We start from the raw sequence: 26,184 nt of genomic DNA, 5'->3' as shown, positions 1-26,184 counted from the left end.
ATGCAAAACAATATTGTTAACACAGTCATGCTGCATATTACATCCCCATGACATGACACTCTGCTTTTGTCATCATAACCAGTTATTTAATTTATAAAGTGAATAGAGCTTAATTTAATTGAAAGCATACATACATAGCTGATTTCCCTGTTGGATTATTCAGAATAGTTTAAAATAAATTAACAGATATAAGGGCCACAAACAAGAATAGTAGCTCAGAGTATTCAGCCTAAAGTAATACATTTATTAATTTTCTTGCCTAATAATATTCATTTCATTGGTAATAAAGTTAGATTTCATTTTTTGTCAAGTCCTGTGAGAAAGGAATAGAAAGTACATGATGATGACATTGAAAACCTTTAAGCTTTCTTTAGCTCTCCCGCTTACACATATATAAGCAGGAGACATATATTTAACTGAGTACTGTATGTATTTCAAGTAATACTTCATCCTTCCCCAGTAGTTTATGGTGATGAAGCCTTGTTTTTGTGCGTTTATTGTATCCAGATATCCTTGTTAGATGCAAGTTTTAATGGTAGATCACTACTGGATGGCCAAGAAATCAATCCATTGAAGCTAAAATGGAAAGAAACTTGCAAAAAGGCTCTTCAAACATTAACATTCAGGTAGTAAATAGGGAGAGAAAGGCTATGTAAGTAAGAATCACGAGCATGCCTTCCACATGTAAGTCCCCACTCGTGTTTCGGAACACAGGAGGTCTGTAAGTAGGAAAACAGATTTAGAAGTAGGCATTCCATGTACACTGTAGAATACAGTATTCTAAAAATTCAGGAAAAAAAAGGGTTGAACAGTAATACTGTACTCTGATTTAACATATAGATTGAGCTGTGATTATAACCTTGGGCATAAATGTCTTGCATCATCTGTGCAACAGGCAAGGCCAAAACCCCGTATAAACCTTGGTATACATGAAAATAGAACTGAGAAGTTTATTTTTTTAAATGCAGAGAATCTGTTGTGCAAAAGAAAAGTTATTTAGTGGTGGGTAGCTGCAGAACTGGGCTCTAGACCTGATTGCTACAGACTCATGTTAGGACCGAGGTATTTGATTGGTGACCTATGAATCTTTGAACACAATTACTTATTTTGATATGAAGCAGAGGAAAAGCCTTCACAAGCCTTAGATCAGATATTTTATGTTTATTTTTCTTTATCTCATTCTCTGTTTCCCCATCTGTCCCTCCCCTTTTGTTGTTTTCTACCTCCCGCCCCTACTTCCTTTCTTCCTTTCTTCATTTTTTCCTTTCTTTTCTTTTTTCCTGGCAGAAAAGAAATATGTCAACAGATAAGTTTAATGTTAGTGGTTGCTTTGTGTTAGGCTTTTGGGAAATGAAGAGGTCCCGGGGTGGCTGTGTCCAGCTGTGCAGAGGGCCTCGGGAGCCTCGCTCGCTGTCTGTTTCTGGAAGGAACAGCCCCTAGGAAGCCCTGGGACCCTCCTGTAGCCGCCACCGAGGGGCTGTGTTCAGATGCGGCCACGTGGGCGCATTTATTTTGTAAGCCTTCCTATGTGAGCATCCCCAGACGCTTTTAATTATGCCAATGCAGGAAGGAGATTATGGAGGGCAAAACAAACAAAACTAATCCCCTTTCTTTGGGTGAGAGCTGGGATAATTTTTAACGATTTTCACTAAAGCAGAACAAATTTCTTCAAGACAAAAATAATTTTCCTGGCACAAATTAGTCGAATTCATGTGCAGAATGTAAGAATGCTTGTTGCAAAAAAGAAAAAAGAAAGCTGCCTGCATTCATAGAACAGGACAGACAGCAAGCTGAAAATGTATACCACCCAAAGTGAAATCAAACAAATAGCCCCCCTCCTCCCATATCAAGGCAGACACTTCAAGGCATTTGTATATGCATTAATTATATTACCCTCCGTAGCAGCGCAAGGCCACGAAAAGAGAAAAAGGCCTTTAACCACTCTCTGCTCTGGGATTGAACTATGTACCATGTGTATTCACATCTGTCCTGAATTAGAGACAAATGCACAATGAAAATAAATATGACACACAAAAGAGAACTGAAACCCTACCCTGCCTCATGTGTACTCTATTTGAGTCAGGTTAGGATGATCCATATGCTGAAAAGATGGTAAAGAGGGGTAAGAGATCTGATTCTTTTCAATAATTTTTTTTCTTCTTGTTTTCATTTCTTTAAAAGAAAGATGGGGGAGGGAAGAAAGAAGGAACACAGGGAAAGAGTAGCATTGCTAGACAAATCAGGACAGTCAATACCCTTTAAATTTCAATTAAACAATGAATAATGTTTTTTACTATAAGTATGCCCCAAATATTGTAAGGGGCATACCTATACTAAATAGCATATATATGTTATATGTGTATAAACATATATAGAGTGTATATGTATATTCTAAAATAAATTTCTTTTAAATTAATATTGTTTAGTATCCAAATTTAACCGGGCTTCTGTAATTTCTTTCTGGCACTAAGTCTGGCAGTGTTAGCAGAGGCAGAAATCCTGTATACTAAGTACATGACTATTCTGATTTTCTTTTTGACTTTGTTACAGAACCTACAAGCATTTATATACACTTACTAATTCAATAAGAAAATACAATAAATACTACTATGAAAGCATCTTAAAAGGTTTATTTTTAAAAGCTTGCTATATTTATAATTCTAGACTTAGCCTAGTTGTCTAGTTCTGAATACTGTATTTTAGTTGGGATAATTACTTCAGTTCTTAGCTTGACTTTGAATGTGGTAATCTGTTCCATTTTGTTCATTGATTTGGCTGAGTAGGATGGTATACCAAAGGAGGTGTCTAGAAATGGCAAAAGTGGCATCCCCAGCACTGGTGGATGCAAGTTCTCTACAGCTATTAAAAGCAAAAGACCCACAGGAAAAAAAATTGACCTCTGCTTATCTTCCCACAAAGAGTTTTCATTTTCTCAGCTGGTATGAATACAATGTTTTAAATATGAAAGAAATACATTAAAAATATTTTTAAAAGTTACTGGAAATCAATCTGATTTTAATGATAGTGATGATAGATAATACTATGATTTCTAAATATTTTGAGGTTATGTGGGGTTTATAAAACACTTTATAATGGGCAAAAATTTAATGAAAGTTCAACACAACATAAACTCCTTATATATACATATATTTGTTTTCATTCTTCATAGAAACAGTTATAATTTTGTGGATAATTTTTCATTTGTAGTTTGCAAGACACATCAAGAAGTCTGAAGGCCAGAAAATTCCTAAAGTTGAGTTGCAAATATCAATTTATGGAGTAAAAATTCTAGAACCCAAAACAAAGGTAAGGCTTATTTTTTAATGTCAGAAACACTCCATTCTTTAATTGTAAATATCCTATTTTAATAAATACATAAAATTTGTTACCAATTAGAAACTTTAGTTTTCAGTTAATGACCCTTTAAAACTCTATAGGATTTTTATGGGGAAAAAGAACTTTTGGGATTGCTTTCTGAGTGGTCGTTTTTCAGCCTGTGATTGGGATGCTATATTTATATTAAGTGCATTTAACAGTATTTAGTCTTGTATTTAGGAATTTTTCCTTGTGTGCTGTGAAAGAGATGCATAAAGTATAGTTTGAAAGAAGACAAAAGTTGTGTGTTGTTTCTTAAAATGTGCTGGACTGACTTAATGCCTGTAGACGTAATCAGTGTGTATTATTTTACCAGGGCTGCCATAATAATGTACCACAGACCTGATGTCTCAAAGAACAGAAATTTATTTTCTTGCTGTTCTGGAGGCTGAAGTGGCTTCCTCCGAGGCAGCTCTCCTTGGCCTATAGATGGCTGCCCTCTTGTTTGCCTCTGCGCACGCACATCCGCAGCGTCTCTTTGTGTATCCAATTTTCCTTTCTTATGAGGACACCAGTCAGATTGGAAGGAACCACCCTCATGGCCTCATTTTAACTTAATCACCTCTTTCAAGTTTTATCTCCAAAGACGGTCATATTTTGACGTATGAGAGGGCTTAAGGTTTTAAAAGGAATTTGGGGGGGAACACAATCCAACTTAACACATAAACTTAAGTTCTTGTATTTAAGAGCCTTTTCCCCTACAAATCCAATGAAAAGTAATTTTTCTTTTCATTTTTGGTTAAACATACTGCTTTCTTTTCCCCCCACGTATTTTTAAAATAAATTTATTGGGGTGACATTGGTGAGTAGGATAATATAGACTTGAAGCCTACATTTCTATGATACATGATCTGTATATTGCATTGTGTGCCCACCACCCAAAGTCATATCATTTTCTGTCACCATATGGTTAGCCCCCTTTACCCTTAAATATCCCCCACCTCCCTTCCCTCTGGTAACCACTGTACTGTTTTCTGTGTCTATGAGTTTCAGTTTTACATCCCACATATGAGTGAAACCTACTGTGGCTTTGCATTCATTAATATGTGCTTGTTATAGACTGAACTGTTTCTACCCCAAGTTCCTAGGTGGAAGCCCTAACACCCAATGTGACTGTCTTTGGAGATAGGGCCTTTAAAGTAATTAAGGTTAAATGAGGTCTTACCAGGGCCCTAATCCAATGTGACTGGTGTCATAAGAAGAGGGAGAGGAGGGATATGTGAGCACTGTCGAAACTCCTTGTAAGGACACAGCCAGGACGTGGCTGTCTGCAAGTCAAGCTGAGAGAGGCTGCAGCAGAAATCAAACCTGCTGATATCTTAATATTGGACTTCTAACCTCCAGAATTGTGAGAAAGTTAATTTCTGTTATTTAGGCCACCAAGTCAGTGGTATTTTGGCAGCACTCGCAAACTAATACAGCACTTTATTCACAGTGCTTCAGAATTATTGTTCAGTAATTTTAATAAGACCATGAACATCACTTTGGAAAAATTAACATTCAACTCCAATTATTTTACAAATACATATTGCCAGTGCTTTCCTCTAACACTGTAGCTTGCTCACTGACAAATAAATTCACTTTGAAAGTCCAAGGAAATTTTTCACAGGTCTGCAACTTTTCACTAGTTCAGTATTTGCCATTGGTACCTTCATCTATGTGCATACTACACCCCCTGACAATGTCTTGCATTCAAAGTGAGGTCCGTGGACCAGCGTCATCTGGGAGCTTGTTAGAAATGTAGAATCTCAGCCCTTATTCCAGACTTACTGAATCTGAATCTGCAATCTAAGAAGAAGCATAGTGATTCCTGCGCACACTGAAGTTCACAGGGTTCTGTTGTAGGGCATAGTCTGCAGGCTACGTGCAGTAGCCCACATTTCTCAGCTATAGTCCATGGAATATTGCATTAAAAATACCTGATCCAGTTGCAAAAATAAGTTAAGGCCTCATCTTAGCCTACAGAATCAGAGTCTCCTTGGAAATGTTGCTTTAAAAAATATGTTTTTGGATGACTGGAATATGGCATGGTTACACCCGCGGTTATTGTTCAATTCCAAATTAAAGAACAATGGCATTCCTTCAGATTTTCAAACCATGAATTTAAGACCTCCCACAACTATCCTGTCTAATTTCCTCCTATTATCCACACTCAATATGAAATAACGAAGAGTTGGAGACTTTTCTTTGGTTATGGATATTCCCTGATAGATATTGCTGAGGTGGCTGAAAGCAGACAAAGAAGTGGTGAAAAGAGAGTGGAAAGTCTACTCAAGCATATACTGGGATAGATATATACAGTTTGCTGGGAAACAAGGCAGTTAAAAATGAGGCAATGTCTACTGAGAAGGTGGGTTGGCTGAGATGAATTCATTAGGCAAATGGTAGCTACAATAGGTTGAGGAAGCAATAAGTTACAGAGTGACAATGCCATGAAAAGTGCAGCAACCAAGGCATAGTCTTTTTTTTAAAAAAATATATCTTTATTGATTTCAGAGAGAGGAAAGGAGAGGGAGAGAGAGAGATAGAAACATCAATGATGAGAGAGTCATTGATCGAGCCCACAACCCGGGCACGTGCCCTGACCGGGAATCGAACCCCGATTGCCTGGATCCCAGGTCAACGCTCAACGGCTGAGCCACGCCCGGCCGGGCCCAAAGCATAGTCTTAAATGCAATTAAAAAGAAAATAATCCTGGTCATGTATTTCCTTTGTGAAATTAAATGGGTATATAGTTGCAAATGTCCAGCCAGAACAGATCATGTTAAAAAGTTTCTCTAAAACCATACAGGTCCTGTAACTGTTGTGGAGTGTATGTGTGCATGATTATTTATTGATTCAATTTCTTACATGAGTGTTTAGGACTTGTCAAAGCACACCTTAGAATATGAAGGGCTCATAATACACTTAATGTGTCATTTACATGTTTGTTCTTTTTTATTTAAGTCTGCCCATAGTGTATGCTAAGCTATAAAAATTTCACCAATACCATAATCTCTACACTATAATCTACTTAACTCTTTTCCTATTACTAAACATTTAGAATGCTTCAAGTTTTTTATTAATTGATAAGCATTTAGAAAATACAAATACGATTAAGTGCAGTATATAGAGAATTTCTTTAGTGTTTAGAATTGACAGTTTAATAATGGCATATCCTTAGAAGAGCACAAAACATAGACTTAAAGATACTATGAGATCACTAACACTAATATAGTGTGTGCATTTATTTCTCTTATAATCATTTAATTTATTTGTAATTTTAATCTTAAATATGATTTAGTAATATGGATGCAATGCAAAGAGTAATGGTGAGAAGACATAGAGATGGATCATGTGAATGCAAATGTAGCACAATGTTACCAGCTGGTGATTCCAGCGTCCCCCATAGTAAGTCTCCCAGAATAACAAACCTCGATCGACAGCCGGTCAACCATATCATTCTGTTCCCTAAACTCCCAGGTCAAATCTCCGTGCCTCCCTCAGCTCTGATGTTTATAAAACATCAGCGAGCGTGGGATTCAGTTCAAAGCAATTAGCCAACTGACTTTTGACCGTCATATTTTACCTTACCCAACTCAATAACACCAGTGCTTTTCTTCAGCGTCACAAAGTCTCAATTTCCTATACTTTAGGAGCTCATTTTCAAGAGGCCCAATTGAATTTTCTCCAAAAGTAAGTTTTCCAAGCTTTTAATAGGAAAGGCCATCTCTAGGTTTATCCCTACACACTTGAAGAGTGATCTGGAGTTTTAAAGTCTACACAATGTCTTATAAATTCAGTTATATTACGTATGAATAAAGAGTGACGGACTCTATACCCATATATAGAATGTGTCATTTTTTGAATTCATAAAAGATGTAGGTAATCTAAAACAGGGATTTTCCAGCTCTGCTGAGCATCAGTACTCCTAGGAGACTCTTGAGAAAACGAATTGCTGGAGTCCACCCAGGCCTTCCAGCGTCAGAATCCACAGAATAAGACAGCATCTATATTATCAAACAAACCAACAAATCTCCCCAGGTGACTTCAGTATAGCCTGTTCACAGATATGCATTTAGGAATCACTGAGGAGACATAAGTAACCAGAAAAAAATCATTTTATTTGCTATATAAGTTATAACTTGGGGGGGGGGGCAACAATTAAGTATGGAGCCCCTAAAATAAATTTATTTATAGTAAATCATATATGAGGCAGAATTTAAAAATTCATTATTATTCTAACTGGACTTGATAGGAAATAGACTATTTTTCTATCCCATTTGGGTGGATGAAAATGGAAATGAAAAGCAATTTAAATTGGCTCCAGTACCTTTCCTTCTGTACCATTTCCCTTTCTGCTTTTCTCACTTGTCCTGCAAATGAAGATTATGCAGTATTGGAAGCAGGTGTCATAGGTGAATTGGAACTTTACTTAGTTTTGTTCCAATTCCAATAAAATGTCATCCATGTTAAAGGCTAATTGTGTTCTCACTGTTTCATTGTATTCCTGTCTCACCAAACATGAGTACTGCATTTAAAGCTCATAGAGGTCTGTCACCACAACAACAAAACAAAAATCTCACACAAGTAATAAAATTATAGTTTTCAGCTTTCTGGTCTTCTTTTGTAGGAAGATACCTCTGTTAATCTAAACAAAAAGGCAGATGATTCCCAACTTTTGTAACAAGGCTTTCTGTGATCATACTGGTTGGTGAGTGAGTGAGGAACTACATAGGTTTCACCACCAGGTGAATGGTGTGTTCTCATATTACTTATTTTTTTCTATAAATGGAAAAATGAATTACTTTTTCTATATTGTATAGCAAAGATATTTCCTCTTTGTGTATCATTAACATGATTATACAATTAATAAACTGGCATAGACCTTCTATCAGTATTTCACAACTTATAGGGCAACTGAAGACTATTGTTTGATTGACATTAATGCATTAACATTAAAACAAAAAACTGTCAATTAGAAGAGTCTGGTTGGTCAGACAAAGTATAGGAAAAGGAAAGTCTCAGACAGATGTGGTCATTGTCCATCTCGGCCCTAACCACAAGAAAGGGAAGATGCCCTCATGAAAAACTTCAGTAAGTTGGTCCCTTCTGTTTAGCGCTGTTCCTCCCTGCTGTTGACACAGATGGATCAGGCTATCTAGTAATGACAGAAAACATTACAATCACACAATATACTCCCTCATTTTAATTTTCATGCTTGCCAAGTAACGCTTTGATGACTTTACAGTTTGGTTTGTATGCAGGGAAAGAATGCGCTATTATAGACAAATTCTCCTCACATTTATTTGTATATCTCATTTATGTACTCATTTTCAGTCTGATGAATGGTAATGTAAACAGAGTGATCAAATCTCAGCAAGCTCCGAAAGCTGACGAACCTCTGATCCTCTGGTATTTTGATTGTATTTTCCTAAGTTCCATTGAAATGACTGTCTTAGTTTAATCCTGAGTCAGGAGGTCTATCTCCATTACATATTTGTTTAAGTTTGGGGTATATGTAATTATAAAACCAAAGTTTGACAGATGATTGCTTCACTTTTAAAGGCATAAGTTGTATGTTACTAACACAAGCTGGTATTTCGGAAAATGGAATAAAATCTCTTCAACTGTTTATTTCTGTGTGTTCACAGGAAGTCCAACACAATTGCCAGCTTCATAGAATATCATTTTGTGCAGATGATAAAACCGACAAGAGGATATTCACTTTCATATGCAAAGATTCTGAGTCAAATAAACATTTGTGCTATGTATTTGACAGTGAAAAGTGTGTAAGTATGCCAGATGTTTTGGGGTGGTTTGTTCTGTTTTACAATCCAGGAATTGTCTTGTTTCCGGCATTAGTAAAGTATTTGGAAATGAATAAAGCCTGTGAATACTTAAACTCACTAATAGATCCATCCTGTCATGAGAATATGCTTCAGGATTTCATCCTTAACTAAATTCTCATGTCAGGAGCACAAGCTTGCATGCAAATTTCTTTTCTTAGAACGCCATGCCTGCTTATGTTAATGCATTCATTTATCTTGTAATTATATAATTTTTTTGTAATTTTAATCTCAAATATGATTTAGTAATATACGTATAGTGCAAAGAGTAATGGTCAGCAGAGTATTTTTTTTCTGGAATGTAATGGGTCTGATGAAAATAAATATTTTAAATCCAGGGAATACAATCTGTATGGCTTCTTTAAAAATATCCAATACTTTGAAAATATAGATCTTAATTTTCATTATTCAGAACACTTAATATAATGAATCGTATTATAGGTAATAGAATCGTATGTGCACATGTGTGTGCCTGCATGTGTGCGTGTGTGTTAGCTTATGCATGTAATCTAAAGTTCTTAGCAAGTAAGAACAATCAGGGAATTCTAAAATTAAGTTCTGCAACAGTTCTTTAATCTTCTGGAATCTTAAGGGAAACCCTATGTCTTGATTATAAGCAGAAACTAATGCTAATCATAATCTAGTCTGAGGTCCTCTAATAAAACATAAGATGTGAATTCCAAGCACACATTGCAGTTATGGCTTTACTGAAGGAATAACGTTTAACCTCAATAGCATTCTTGGCTTAGACAGGAAAAGAGCTTAATTCATTTATTTGCTCATTTTTCATTCTGTCAAAAATGTCAGAGGACTAATATTATTACTATTATGCAGTTTACTTCTCTGTTTTCATCATGTGAGCTTCTTGAAAACAAATATATTTTTATTTGTCCGTGTAACTCCCACAGCAGGTAGACAATAGATACTCAATGAATATCTTTGGAGAATTAGATGAACGTTATGGAACACCTCATCGGAAAAATATGCTCACCCATGTGAGAAATACTGTGTGCACAATAAGGAATTTTATATTAAGTTCACGTTGTTCTTGAAATTTATCCTGTTGAATGAATACATTATCTATAATGTTCCAAGTGCTTCTTAACCATGATTGTTTGCAGATGTTTTTCTCCAGTGATTGAGAAGATTAAAGCAGACACCTTCTATGTGTAAGACACAATAACCTTTTACCACCTACACCAAGCAGTAAGCTTAGTTGTCTTCCTTACCTTACACATGGAAGTAAACTTCCTTGGGGACCTTTGAAATATTCATGATCAGAGATCATTATGAAGATTAGCCTTATACATATTAAATATATAATTTGAATAGCTCCATAATGATAAAAGAAATTGAATTTATAATTTAATATTTATTAACAGAGAAATTTCCAAGCCCAGATGGTTTCACTGGAGGAATCTATAAAATACTTAAAGAAGAATTAACATTCTACACAACCTATTTAAAAAATTTTCAATTCATTTTGTGAAACTAGTATTTCCCTAGTAGGATAGCTGGACATAGGGGGGAAAAGAAAACTAGCCTGTATTTCTTAGAGTTGTATATGCAATGATTCCAAACAAATTATTAACAAATGTAATTCAGCAAAATATAAAAAGAATTATACACCAAGACCAAGTAGAATTTGCTCCAGTTAGGTGCAAGTGTTGTTCAGCATTCAAATATCCAACAGTGTAATCAACTGTATTTACAGCCTGAAGAAGAAAAATGATATGATTATAGCAAAGACACTGAATCTCTCTGGCCTGGATTTACTTAAAATATGATGAAAGAGTTGTGCCAAATAGGCCATAATTTATTTCCCATGTTGGTTGTTTTTTTTTTTTTTAAGTAATTTTTATACTTTGAGATACTTTTAGATTTACATAGAGTTGTAAGAAATAATACAGAGAGATCCTGTATACACTTTATGCACTTTCCTCCAATGGTAACATACTATAGGAAACAGCACAGATCTTAACCAGTTAATATTGTTGTTAATACAGTAAACCTAGCCCGGCCGGGCGTGGTTCAGCACTTGAGCATCGACCTGGGATCCAGGAGATCGCAGTTTGATTCCCGGTCAGGGCAGATGACCGGGTTGCGGGCTAGGCAGCCGATCAGTGACTCTCTCATCATTGATGTTTCTCTCTCTCTCTCTCCCCCTCTCCCTTCCTCCCTCTGAAATCAATAAAAATATAAAATATATATATTAATATATAAATATATTTATATAAAATATATAAATATATATATTTAAAAAATACAGTCAAGATACAGAAAGTTTTAGGATTTGCAGTAGATGAGTTGAAAATATGCCACTTTTGAGATTTAATCTTACTAACAGTTTTTATGTCATCTGGAGGTCTTAGAATTGAATATGACATATTTGTAATGCATTGAATTCATGCCTTTACCAAACTTCATGTTAATAAAATAAATAGATCTTTAGTGCTTACATTGTGCAAGACACTTTCTATTCATTGAGATATGAATGGAGAAAGAATGAGGGGATGGAGTTAGGATATTTGTAGCAGTTTCTAGTTGATAGACTAGAGACTGTAAATCGTTTACCCGTCCAAACCAGATGATAGATATAGTTCAGTTGGCACCGTGTTTTACAAAAATACTATTTACTATCACTTTAAATTGGGAGCTTTCATATAAAGATTCAGATTTCTGACCTCATCTCCATATTTAAAACTTGACAGCTCTGGGTTGGAATTGCGCCTTTCCACGCATCAGCAGTTAGTTGGATCTGCGTGCCATTCGCCCCATGTCGGGCGCGCCCCAGGTTTCCCGCAGCACCGCCCAGGCGCCCGGCCCAGCCGCGCAGCGAGGGGAGCTGCAGGGGCGCTGCGCTTGCCTGTGACAGGCACAGGTAGTTGAGGAGAAAACAAACTAGGGCAAAAGGGAGTGATACAGGCGATGACAGGAGGGACAGGGCTCTTGCTTCCAGCTTCAACAGCTATTCATTTAATTGCCAGCACATTTTTTTAAATTTATTAATTTAAGAGAGAGGAAGGGAGAGGGAGAGAGAGAGAGAAACATCAATGATGAGAGTCATTGATCGGCTGCCTCCTGCACGCCCCCGACTGGGGATCAAGCCCGCAACCAGGGCATGTGCCCTGACCGGGAATCGAACCCCGATCTCCTGGATCCTAAATCGATGCTCAACCGCTGAGCCACGCAGGCCAGGGGCCAAAACATTGTTTTTAATACTGTGCGTGCGTAGGCATTGAATTATTATGTTAGCAGGGAGGACTTGACTCATTGACCATACCTCTATCCCCAGCACTTGCCCTTTAGAAGTACCTGATATGAATGTTTTTCTTGATTCAAAGAACAGTTGGACACATTATTATTATTAAAATGCAAATCTCTGTTTTGTTTTTACAAAGGCTGAAGAGATAACTTTAACAATCGGCCAAGCATTCAACCTGGCATACAGGAAATTTCTAGAATCTGGAGGAAAAGATGTTGAAACAAGAAAACAGATTGCAGGGTTACAGAAAAGAGTGAGTAAGCTAAGCCTGTTGCTTCACACACTTGTGATATAAGCGCAGGGAAACTTGCATATCATCAAACAGATTTCGAAGGCCTGCCATTCAATTTCCCCCACACTGACTGGAACTGCTTTCACTGTGTTCCTATAAGTTTTCATTCCTGATCCCCTGCACAGTTTTTAACCATTTTATATTGAATTCCCACAAGAACTTAGTGTTCTCATGTGACTTTGCTTCACTTCCTGATGCTTCTCATGGGGATCAGAGCAGCAGAAGCAGCAGATGCTGGGTAAGTGGTTTCCCATGCAGATCAGATTCCTTTGTAATTAAATTACACCCTTTCTCCATTCTCTTCAAAATCATCATAAGCAAGTTTCACTGCCTTGCGGTTATACTCCAAGATTATGGGTACAGATTGCACAGTGCAACAAGAAAACACAGAGATGAGGTATTAAGAACATGAATTTTACACACATGTAAAAGCATTTTTAATTTAGTATGTCTGCCCAGCGACCTAGCATTATGTACTTCTCAAGCTTTATCCAATAATGGAACATAATACATTAAAATTTTAAATAATATGAAATCCCACTCATTAATGCAGTCGTTATAATAGCTGATATTTTCCAGGAATAAATTTCTGAAGGTTATTCAATAATCATTTGCTTTTTAGATTCAAGACTTAGAGACAGAAAATATGGAACTTAAAAACAAAGTACAAGATTTGGAAAACCAGTTAAGAATAACCCAGGTATCAACCTCTCCAGTGAGTATATAGAATATGTGCATGTTTTCCTTGGAAACAGGATTTCATGGTGATAAAATGTCTCTGGATCATCAGCTCTGCAGTATTTCTAGTAATATTCTGCAATCAGTAATTTAAAACTACACATGGATAGAGATGAAAGGTGCTAAACGAGGTTAATTAAAAAATTAAAAAATTATCTAGGTAGCTCAGATCAGAGTTGTTTTTCCATGTTGCTCTTTTCACTTGTATTTTTCTAGAACAATTCAACCCTCCATTTTTTTTTTTTTACTTTGTGGCATACTCTTCTGTTTATTCCTATTGATTACTATTTACTGAGGTTAGACTTAATGACTTAAGACAATCTGCCCATGTAGTACTGAACTTCATCCTAGAAACTGGACTGTTAGCAAGACCAAATTTGGTTTCTTATATTACATAGCAAGGTTTCCCACGGGAATTGTATTTCAGACACTGAAATGAGTGGCAGTCTCTGCAGACAACACTCAAATGTTTAGAGTTAAATTATTTACTTTTGGTTTCTCATAAATTTAAATCCTTTCCCCAATACCATGTATGGTACCATTATTTTGGATTTTGGCTAAGAGAAATTTTGGAGGGAGGTGGAATCTAAAACAATTCCTTTTTGGCAAAGTGTATTTAGGATATTTTTCTTTTTGAATCCTCTGTACTAATGATATTCTCCATAAAAATGTACATTTTATTTTGTATTTAAAAAGTATCTAATATATCATTTATGGCATATACTATGAGCCTAAACACAATTACGGTACTTGCAAACTTTTGAAAAGGATTTTTGTTGCAAATATTTATATGCAAGTTCATTTTGATTCAATCACTAGGCTAACTCAGTGAACACTTTTTAGCATATATGTACATATTTTGCCACCTAGTACTAGAATATTTTACCAGTTCATCATCATGAAGAATGCTTCTATGAGAAGTTATAATTAGGGTTTCAAATTTGGTGTGCCCTGGAAATGGGTCAAAAAACTTTTTTGCCTCTACACTCACCCTTTCCCATCTCCCACACTACAGTAGTTGGTACTTCAATTGCTTGGCAAATGGTTCGTGACTGTGGGGCCAACGTGGCCAAGATGAGAGAGGACAGGAGGGAGCTTACGTCCCCATGTATCTTTGTTATGCCCAGTGAGGCGCTGGAGCCCCCTCTTCAGGTTGTGGCTTGTTATAATATTTCTTCTTATTTTTTTTCTCTTCACTACCAATTACTATTTGCTTCTCATCAAGATGATGATTTTTTTTTGCCTCCCCCATTTTATTTATTTATTTATCTATTTTTATTGAATTTATTGGGGTGACACTGGTTAAAATTATACAGGTTTCAGGTGCACAATTCTACAACAGCTGCTCTGTTCGCTGTGTTGTGGGTTCACCACCCCAAGTCGAGTCTCCTTCCTCCACCATTTATTCCGCCCGTACTCACCTCCCCTCCCTCCCGCCTCCTCTTCCCTCCAGCAGTCAGCACACTGTTGTCCACACCCATGATTTTTTTCTCTCTTTATCTCTGTTTTGCTCAGTCCCTCCACCCACCCAGCCCAGCCTCCCCCCTCTGACAGCTGTCAGCCTGCTCTCTATCTATGAGTCTGTCTCTATTTTGCACGTTAGTTCGTTTTGTTCATTAGATTCCACATATGAGTGAAATCAGATGGTGCTTGTCTTGCTTTGACTGGCTTACTTCGCTTAGCCTAATGCTCTCCAGGGCCATCCATAGCTGTCACAAAGGGTAAGCTTTCCTTTTTTAAGGCCAAGTAGTGTTCCATTGTATAAATGTCCCACAGCTTTTTTATGCACTCACATACTGATGAGCACTTGGGTTGCTTCCAAATTTTGGCTACTGTAAATAATGCTGCAATGAACATAGGGGTGCATATATTCTTTCTAATTAGTGCTTTGAGTTTCTTCAGATATTATCATCCCCAGAAATCGCTGGGTCATAGACAGTTCCATTTTTAAATTTTGCCTCCCCCATTTTAAAGGAACAGAGAGCGTCAGCTCAAACTCCCTCAACTTTCAGTCCCCAAATGGTGCAAAACCCTTTTGGGTCTTGTTGAAAGTCCTATTATAAATCATCCTGTGAAATAAATTAGGAGTATAAAGATAAATGAAGGGGAAGTTACTTTTTCAAGTAGTCTTAATAAGATAGTTGAAAGCATGTAAAAACTAGTTTTACTCCAGTCTTTGTATTTACAAAGGAGTAAAATAAGATCCGTTGCCATTTGGATGCAAATGCAAAGCTTGTTCATTGTGTATCCTCTGTCCCTAGAAGAACTAAGGGTATCATGTTGAGGGCCAGGTGGATTCGGGAGGAGCAGAGGAGTTTGGGGCATGTGGATAAAAAAGCACTTCCCTCTTTTATCTCCTGAAAGCAGTTGCCCTGGATAAGCACTACGGCAACAGAGAAGAAGGTGGGTCAGGTTTGGGGTTATGCATGTGCCTTGGTTCTCTCACGTGGCTGCCAAGTCGGCTTCATAAATGGCAAAGGGCAGGAGGAATGAAGATATGACACTTGCAATTTCTGTGACCCTCTGGCTGAGATGACCATTACAAATAGTGAGCATGAATGTTGGTATATAAATGAACACAGACTATCTGTGAGTATATCCATTTATTCAGCAGTTCTCATTGGTGGAGTCAGTTATATAAAAAAACACACCAAAACACAGTTATTCAAATAACCAGTCATAAAAATGGATTAACTCTCCTGAAGTTGTTTAATAATTTTTATAGGCTTTGTTTGTGTTCATTTTAGTACTGAATGTGTCTCAGTAGAGTGCTTCAAAGACTATAATTAAAAGAGTGAATTAAAAAAGAAATCATTTTCTCTGAACCACTCTTTTGCATTTAAAACACATGTAGAAAATGTATTTCATCAATCATTATGCAAATTACTCAAATTATAAATATGTGATTTACTTATATTCTTTTGTCACATAATATCTTTCTCAGTATTTTTTTCTTTACTTTAACTTTTAAAAAGGTACATGTCTCATAATTTCTCAGGCTCCTAAAGTCTTATTACATGATTTTTGAAATTGCTGATACACTGGGTGATGTACGTCTTCTTTAAGATAAAGCTAGAAAGTATTTGAGTCTTGAAAGAAAATGAACTCAACATTTTTGAATTGCTAAAATATATCTGGTTAACTCAAATATTTTTGAAAATATTGTTGTAGGAGCTTATTAACAATTTTTTAAAAAATTTGAAGAGCATCATCAAATATTTTTGCATTTCATTTTCAATTTTATATAGCTGTGAAATAAATTACTATAAGTACATCTATATTTACTTCACATCTATTAAAATGAGCTCTCAATTTCCTGATATTAAAAATAACTTAGAATAAGTAGTTAAATTACCTAAAATTCTTTTATAAGTATGAAATGTTGACATGGTGATAAATATCCACTGTTCTGAAGGTTTGTGAATGATTCGAACTATTGAAATTTAATTTCAAAAACAATGAAAATTATAAACAATTAAAATACAAATTTAAATATAGGCACCCCATTGCAATGGGTCTGCAATAAAGCAACTTTCTGTTAGGTTAGAAATGCTTTACATTTGTTCTTAGGAAATTTGAGCATTAGCTTTACAGGAGGAACTAACAGGACCCCAAGCACCTCAGAGGGCCAGCTGGTCTAGCGAAGCTGATGCACAGTAAATGCCTGCTGGACTTACAACTCTGGAAACAAGACTCTGCAGGTTTTGTTTGTTTGGTTGGTTGGTTGTTTTGCTTTCAGAGGACTGAAGGACAGCATACTTCAAAGTTTCTAAAGTTCTCAGCAGTTTGTTTAAAGGATTAGAGACAGCAACTAACACATTAATTGAAGAAGCATTGAAATGAATTATGAATCCCATCGTGCACGTTGAAATTACACTCTAGGTGTGTTTTGTATATACAGTTAATTTGGTGTCAGATTCTCCATGAGCAGAATAATCACTGTGTGTTATGGTGGGACAAACCCTCAAGACAGATGACCAGCCCTCAGTCAATGGGAGCCAGATTTTCCTAAATGGGTCCCGGGCTTGATTCTTGGTCAAGGGTATGGACCTCAGTTGCAGGCTTGATCCCCGGCCCTGGACTGGAAGGTAATTCTTTTGCCATGTAAATTACTCCAATTCAAAAGTGGTTCTCTATAAATAATTTCAGATTATATTTAGTTAATAAAAATAAACATATAAACACAGTAATTTTCTGAACTATCAGGATTTGCTAGTCACACACAATATAGTCCATATTAAGCAATTGCTAGTTAAAATAAAATAAAAGGTTTATCTCCAATGTTAGTTTTAAAATAGTCTCTTTGGGAAGAGGAAAATAAGAGAACAAAAGTAGGAATGGAATTTTGGGGGGTTTGGGGCATTGAAAGTAAGGTAGAATATGAAATAATGTAAATTCCTGGCATGGATGTTGTTCTTATAGTGTGTGATGAAGTAGCAAATAAAGTCAGTTATGGGAAACATCAGAAAAATGAGAGGTAACATTTTTGGTAAAGTTTAATTGGATAACCAAAAGATCACAAGCAATCTTTTCTAGCAAGGGATCGAACATTAAAGTTGAATTTCTGGCCCTAGCCTGTTTTGCTCAGTGGTTAGAACCTCGGGGTTCTGAAGGGTCCCGGGGGAACTGAAAGGTCTCGAGTCTGATTCTTGGTCAAGGGCACGTACCTCGGTTGCAGGCTCGATCCCCTGCCCTGGTTGGGGCGAGTGCAGGAGGCAACCAATTCATTTGTCTCACATCGATGTTTCTCTCGCTCACTCCCTTCCACTGTCTCTGAAAAGCATGGGAAAAATATCCTCAGGAGGATAAATAAATAAATAAATAAATAAATAAATAAATAAATAAATAATAAAGTTGAATTTCTGTAACATGGAACAATAGTTCAAAAGAATCAGATCTAATTAGAAATTTCAGCCTTACTTAAGGTGTTGATTTTTTTATTCTATATTAAATTATAGATTAAGAATGTGAGGCCCTGTTGAGTAGCATGTTCCAAATGGAGAAGCTTTGTATTTAAAGGAGTCGCTTGTATGTGGAAACAGGTGCATTTCTGTACTTTCCTCAGAGACACCCTAAGGAAAGGTTGCTGCTGTCAGCCATTTAGGTGTAATGTGAGTTGGTAATACTGATTAATTTTGAAGATGCAAACTAAGTAATTTTAAGTTTAAACTTTTAATGAAAATCTTCAAGAATTCTGAAGTCATTTCAAGGTTTGATTGTGTAAATGTAATATATTTTTTATTATTTCTAGTTCCACTAAGTCATTATTGGTATTTTAAAGCAGTATCTTACGTATTACAGTGCCTATCACTTTGATAATTATTTTCTCACATTGGCCAATTATATACATTTGATACAGTTGTGATCTATTATGGCAGCTTGTAAACTATTTATGGAATATGAAATATAGACACAAGATGTTCTAGGCCCCTGGATGTTAGCAGCATATGAATTTCAGCTGTTAAGAACCTTGTACCTCATGACGAGAGAGAGGGAGATGGATATTAACACATAGGTAAATGACTAAATAAATTTAAAAATTGAGATCTGATATATGCTATGTATGGAATAAAATAGAGTAGGATAGAAGGGAATGAGTGGGAGCTTTTATAAGAGATAGTTATCAGGGACGCCCTTTCTGAGCAAATGGCATTTGAATGGAGGCCTGAATGATAAAAAGTCAATACAAAGGGCTGAAAACAGTAACAAGACCTTGTGCCTGAAGGAGGAGCCAAAAAAAGTTGGAAATGACCTTGAAGAGAGAATCAGAGCCCAGGGGCCATGGTAAAGGTTTTGTTGTTTGTTTAATTGCAGTGAGTGAGAGGTCACTGAGAGGTTTTAAATGGGATTAGGGTATCATCTGGCTGCTGCATGCACCATGGGCTATAAAGAGGCCAATGTGAGGTCCCCAAAACTGGCTAGGACACTACTGCAGTGGAGCAGGACAGGGAGAAGGGTAAATTGGTCTAGAATTCTGTCAGTTGAGGCAATGAGCACGTGTGATTTTTGATACATTTTGGAAGTAGAGTTTGCAGCATTTACTGATGAGTCGCTGGGCTCTGTAGGATACAAGAATGGACAGGATTGTCCCTTAAGGTTTTATCCTGAGCATCTGGATAGTGGTGCCATTTTCTGAAATAGACATGACTTGGGGGCCATGAACGATACAGAATCAGTATTTCAGTTCTGCTCATGTTGATTCTGCCTGCTGGACAGAGATGTTTAATAGATGTAGAATATACAAATCTGCAGTTCAAGAAGGAGGTCTGAACTTACGGTACTTGAATGAAAAAGTTTGCTCTTTTCCTATCGTCATGTAAACTCTTGTTTATTGTTTTGGTTAATACATTCAGTATAAATTTGCTCCTGGTGAGTTTATGGAGTAGTTTAATTCTAGCTAAAGACAACAAAATAAGAGACCTTTTTTTTCTTTCTTCTTCTTCTCAGTATTAAAATTAAAAGACATTTCTCATTATGACAAAAATGTGTATCTTTAATATATATATCCCACCCCCTTTTCGCTTAAAACCAATTCCTTAAATGCATGATGAGTGAAGACCGCTCCTATTTTTCATTTTCTCATGTATAAATTGCAATGCTATCTTTTCGCTTGTTCTTGACAAACAGAATGCATGCATGTCTCCTGAGTACCGCTCCAGTGGTTCCATCATGGGCTCCTTTTCTGCCAAGTGAAATAGCCTTTGATAGTACCCGTGTTACATACCTCTGCATCACACTGAAATTGTGGAAATCTTTTCATTGGTTTTAGAAATTGGGTCCTTATTCAGACAGTCATTTAGATACACCGAGAAATTTCCGTTACTTGACTGTGCTGTTTGCTTTTTGCTGTGCTCTAGTGGTTTGGCAATAGATTAGAGGTTGGGTTTTCCACCATTTGGTACTAATTATCTAGGAACAATCTGATTTCCATTTATTACATTCACATGGCAGTGTTGCCTGTATTTATATCAGAAAAAGGGTTTATTCTGCCCTCCTAGCCTTGTGAACGCCTCCAGAGGATTGTTTCATTATAAGATGTGGGCATAGCAACTTAAATCAAATTGTTCCTCTTGATTCTTGTGTCTGGGAGCTTACATTTTACATTTCTGGCTATAGAAGCTTTTAACCAAATCAAACTATTGCCAGGAAAGCTAAGTGAACAAAATTGTAGTCCTAAGATATACTGGACTTTCTATTGCTGAGTAAAATGTCTTTCTTTCAGTTAAACCAAGTGTTACTGGATAAAATTCTGCCTTTACATAATCAACTGTGTGGCCACTGATTAGACTTGATAGAACAATTATAACCTAAAATGTGTATTTATTGCGAGTAAACAGACCTTCCTATTTATCTTCCTCTAGTGTTTTCTCAGCTACTACTGAAGTCAAGATAGGCAAGAACAAATTGTGAAAACTCCCTAGCACACAGCAAGCCAATGTGAATCTTTAAGCAAAGGCATACATTTTAAACATGAACATTGATTCAGGAACACTTGGTGTCCACAAAAAACGATTACCAGTCCACAGCTTCACTTTCATAATTGTTACTTGCACAAAAGGTGATTCTAAAGAAGCAAACCCTGTCTAATGGGAAGAAAAATATATTCCATTCCAGTTCTAACCATGAGTACCTGATTAAGTCACTTAATCTCTCCTTGTTTCAGTTTTCCTCTTTGAGATATGTAGATGATTGTATTAATGTGTTATACAGAATATTTTAGAAAAAAAATGTTCACAAGGAGCTTGCAGTTGTCACCTATAATTAAGAGGTGGCTATCAATCAAAATTATACAGTAAACTATATAGATCATAAAATAGACTTAAATTTATGTTTAGATACATGCAAACATGTATACATATCTGTAGAGTAATAGATAGATCATTATGGAGATCAATAGGGAAAGCAATGAATATATAACTTTTTGCATATTAATAGAGTGGTAGATTATATAACTCAGACCATCCGAGATTTTGCTTCCCCGCTGAACTCTTCCCTCAGTTTAAATCTCTCACTTTACACTGCCTTCTTTTTATTGAAAGGGGGTGGGGAGAGAGAGACATAGATTTGTTGTTACACTTATTTATGGATTCGTTGGTTGCTTGTTTGTGCCCTGAGTGGGGATTGAACCCACAACCTTGATTATTGGGACAACACTCTAACCAGCTGAACTACCTTGCGAGGGCCTACACACTGCCTTCTTTCTATCAGTGCTTCCAGAAACGTGTGAAGAGGTGGTTCCGAGCTTAAAGGTTTCCTTCAAACTAGTTGGGAACCCCATAACTATAATTGTAGTTACAATCTTTCATGATAAGATTTATAAAAAGCCAGATCTGTGCTGCCTCAAAGTCCTATCAGTGTTGAAAAATCTGTCCAGTGTGATTTGTAGCTGAGGAGCCTGGCTCCAGGCTAAATCCTATGTGTGCTCTTTCAGGCCGCACGATAGGCTTCAGGGCAAGCCTCGGGGAAGACCACCTCCCCACACCAGATTCAGTGCGTAGTAGGGAGGAGGGGGACTCACCTCCTCCATCCCAAGCCGGCAGCTCTTCTGTGTGTCTGCATGCCGAACTCAGGTGCCTCCCCCCAAAGGCCTCCTTGTTGGAGGCTCTGGCGAAGGCCTCTCTTAGGTGCCTCTGCCAAGACCACCTTGTCTGGAGGCCTTGAAGGGACTTGACTGTGAATTTTGCCGTCCTTCTCTACTCCCTGTCCTTTCCGCTTTCCCTCTCCCTGGCCTGCTGCCGTCACCCCTTCCAAAAAGCCCCAGCAGGAGTCTTGTGTTCAGGAATCCCTCAGGGAGAGACAGTACTCTATTTCTGCACTGATACTTCTGACCTTTGCCCAGTGCCATTCCCCAGGGGAAAATGGGGCACTGATGGAACCAGCACCTGCTTCCTGACCTCTTGCATATGCTAGTACTATAAGTGAATAAAAACTTAATAATTACTTTCATTTTGACTTGTTTAAACTGACCACTCTAACACCTTACATCTGGCAGCTCAGCTCTCTCCGGCTCAGCTCTTGACAGTAGCTTTTCAATATGCTGTAATGGAAATAGCTTCTAAAAGTCACCCAAAGACTGATGTTCAGACTCAATACAATGTTCTGCTTGCATGTTGTCTTATTATTTATTATCTCCCTGATTTATGCAAGATGCTCATAAGCTCCCTCTGCCCATCCTGAAGAGTCTGACCATTTGGAACTCACTACCTATTGAAAGGGTGTGATGATTGGAGTCAGTTGTTTTGAAGTTTGGCTCTGCTTTTTACCCCATATTGGAATAAGTCACAAAGAACCTATGGGCCTTAATTCCCATATCTTTAGTATAATAGGGACATAACATTACTAATACTCATACTTCAAAAGAATGTTTTGAGGATTAAATCTAACATGATTGTTATAACCCTTTTTGAAACTTGTACCAAGTCACAACTTTTTATAGACTTTCTCCTACTTCAGTGACCTTTTTTTTCTTATTACTCTCCTTCCTTTTTCCATCATTACACCAGAAACTCTCTCCAAAATAAATCTTTAGGCTTTCCTCAGTTTCCTCTCCAAGTCTAATGAATGCAATATTTTATTTAAATATCTGAAAATGTTATATTTCAGTAAAAAGTGGTCAAATTAAACAGTTCAGAATTTAAAGACTGTCACAAGGGGAAAATGGACTCTACTAAACTCTACTAAAACTATTTGTTTTAAATATTAGTAAAGGGTTTTTTTCCCCCAAATTACTTATCCTTGTAATAAAATAGCATTTTACAAACAAAATTTTACATATACTTTTTTCTTCTTCTTCCATGTCTTCTTTCTTCTCCTTAGTGTATTTCTCTGTCCTTTCTTTACAGCTGCTGCTCAAAATGTCTGATTATGAGCAACACGGGTTTCAGAGCTGCTCATCCTCTCTCTGGCGTACTAGCGATGACTCATCTCCCTGTCTAAACACTTCTTCCATTACTGTCACTCCTGTTAACTCGACTGATTCCAGACTACCACTGGGAATAATACCACCACCTTCCAAATGTGGCCTTCCCAAGCCAGTCAGTGAGAGCAGCATCCCACGACCTCATGTAATTTTCTAAATAGAAAATTCTTATTATCCCACTTATTTCCTTTAATTCTACCAAAATGTGCTATTTACATAGTAATGAAAAAAAACAGGTATGTCTTGAAAAATGTGAAGTGATCTGGGGCCTCTGTATGCCACTTTTGCTTTCTTTGGTTACCTGGTACAAGGGAGTTCCAAGTGGAGAGTGCTGATGGTGTACAAATCCACAGAAAGATGAAATAGAACAGGGACGTCAAAGGACCCAGATATGGCAGTGGGGAAATGAGGTCATTGGTGATAAAAGCAGTTTCAATAGAGTTTAGTGCAGAAACAGCAAAGTGTAGATTGATAGGAGTTGAGGATTGAATGAAGTGTAATTTAGGGCAGTAAATGTAGTACCTTTTTTAAGGAACTTAGCCTTGAAGGGAAGAGAAAGAGAGAGGAGAGGTTAGAGGAATAAAGAGGCACAGAGTGAAGACATTTTTGGTTGTTTTGTTTTCAACTACAGTTGAGGTTTGAGTACCTTTACATTCTGAGAAGGCCGAGGAAGATGGAAGCCAGGGGAATTAGAGGGATGGGATGATCAGGAGAACACTATTCCTGAGTAGGAGGAAAGTGCTGAGGGATAAAGTTGCCTGGGAGTCTGGATAGTATTTACTTTAAACAGGTTGTTAAAAAAGGGAGGTGACAGCAATTTTCCTGCATGAAAACAGATCTGTCACTCTTTACACATAAGTAGCCTTATTGTTCTTCATTGTTTTCGTCGTCTGTGAATCAGAAAAATAAATGTATTCTGAGAACTGTAATTTTCATATGAGCTACTCTAAGCAGTCTCTGTTCATGTTCTATAGGAGAAGCAAGTTTTTCCTCATTACCCCTCCCCAGTGTGGGAATTCTGTTCCGTTTTGTTTTCTGTGGGACACGCATGTGTGTGTGTATGTTTTCCCCTGAATGACAACCAAAGTGATGATTATTTCATTCTTACATTATATTTTGGCCCAGACTGGCCCAGATCACAATGATTTGGGTCGTATTTTTAGTGATTATAAATTTGTTTCAAAAGGTAGGTATTTATTATCGAAAATCTGATGAAATCTTATTCAGAATAAAAGGCACTGCAATGAATCTAATAGTTGACTGTCATTGTAGTTATAAATACAAATTAAAATATACCCTTTAAAAATTTTAAAACTTGTTATCAATTGCATTTGTATAGTTATATTTAAGAAGGTACATCACTTATGTTCAATTATTTTTGTTCAAAACTTACAATCCTATGCCAAATATATTACTGAAATCATGTTTTATATAGTTTCTAACATATTCAATTCTCTGATACAAATGGCATTTATTTCTAGATATACAAAAAATTCAATGCATCTTTTATATGCATCTAGATAGTATTGTCACTATGTTTGCCATCATCTTTGAGAACATTTTTGCAGAAATTTTCAAACGCTTTCTTGCCAATAAGCATTTAGCGTAGCTGTTTGAACCATATGAAATTGCCAATATTTAACAATTTTTGACTCAACTGAATTTGTTGTTTACGTATGTTTTATATGTTTATGAAATATTTAGCATTATAATATATCTACACGAAATACTACCCTAATTTATATTATTTCCGTTGCAGGCAGGCAGTGTGTCACCTAAGTCACCCTCCACTGACATCTTTGATATGATTCCATTTTCTCCAACATCACACCAGTCTTCAGTACCTACTCCCAACGGCACACAGCCACCTCCAGTACCTAGCAGATCTACCGAAATTAGTAAGCTTACTTTAAAAAAAAAAAAAATATATATATATATATATATATATCTTTATTCATTTCAGAAAGAGGAAGGGAGAGAGAAACATCAATGATGAGAGAGTCATTGATCGGCTGCCTCCTGTAAGCCCTGCACTGAGGATCCATTCCGCAACCCGGGCATGTGCCCTGACCGGGAATCGAAGAACGATCTCCTGGATCCTAGGTTGATGCTGAACCGCTGAGCCACGCCCGGCCGGCACCTTGCTGAATTTTTTAATGTCTACCTATCCTGAGTGCTAAAGTTTAAGAAATATAGCAATATGTCAATAGAAAAACTAGATAGATATGTGATAGATAGATGATGATAGATGATAGATAGATATAGAAGATAGATAATAGATGATGATAGATGATAGATAGATGATAGATAGATAGATGATAGATAGATAGATAGATAGATAGATAGATAGATAGATAGATAGATAGATAGATAGATAGATAGATATAGAATCCTGATTACCCATGTACTATCTGTACTAACAATTAGAGGACAAATTGTTCAACTAAATTTTAATTGTAAAATTGTCTAAAACTCTAATCCAGTGGGGGTTTAGTAATAGTACTTTTTCTTTAAATGAAATCTTAAATGTATTCATTCTTTTTTCATTATCTACTAAAGTAGAGACCTATACGATTTCTCCTGAGTTTCTCTCTTTACTACTAGTTCTCCAGAACATAGTTTTGATCTTTGAATATATATCAGACTTGAATTAATTTGTTTAATACTACGTTCCCCGATTTACTATAAATTCCATGAGGGAAAGGACTTGGTCCTTTCTTCACTACTTCAATCTTAGCAAAAATTACCTAGCAAAATGCATGGCACA

The 26,184-nt window shown here is 36.6% G+C and overlaps 1 protein-coding gene across 7 annotated transcripts in view; it reads left to right on the top strand.

The window, feature by feature from the left end:
* GULP1 (GULP PTB domain containing engulfment adaptor 1) overlaps window positions 1-26,184 on the top strand; it is a 185,271-nt gene that overhangs the window by 150,903 nt on the left and 8,184 nt on the right. For 3 of the 7 annotated variants that reach the window (XM_087819715.1, XM_087819716.1, XM_016213455.2), the window contains 6 exons: window positions 3,208-3,306; window positions 9,009-9,146; window positions 12,605-12,721; window positions 13,383-13,475; window positions 15,863-15,901; window positions 25,177-25,315. In XM_087819715.1, the coding sequence (XP_087675841.1) occupies window positions 3,208-3,306; window positions 9,009-9,146; window positions 12,605-12,721; window positions 13,383-13,475; window positions 15,863-15,901; window positions 25,177-25,315 (625 nt within the window). Of the gene's footprint in view, window positions 1-3,207; window positions 3,307-9,008; window positions 9,147-12,604; window positions 12,722-12,917; window positions 12,999-13,382; window positions 13,476-15,862; window positions 15,902-23,340; window positions 23,563-25,176; window positions 25,316-26,184 lie in introns of all 7 variants that reach the window. The other 4 variants (XM_087819720.1, XM_087819717.1, XM_087819719.1 and 1 more) reach the window with 4 other exon arrangements.

The sequence above is a fragment of the Miniopterus natalensis genome, chromosome 8 (assembly GCF_054644295.1).
Source record: "Miniopterus natalensis isolate mMinNat1 chromosome 8, mMinNat1.hap1, whole genome shotgun sequence".
NCBI classification, from domain to species: domain Eukaryota; kingdom Metazoa; phylum Chordata; class Mammalia; order Chiroptera; family Miniopteridae; genus Miniopterus; species Miniopterus natalensis.
This window is presented reverse-complemented; position numbering and strand designations above follow the sequence as displayed.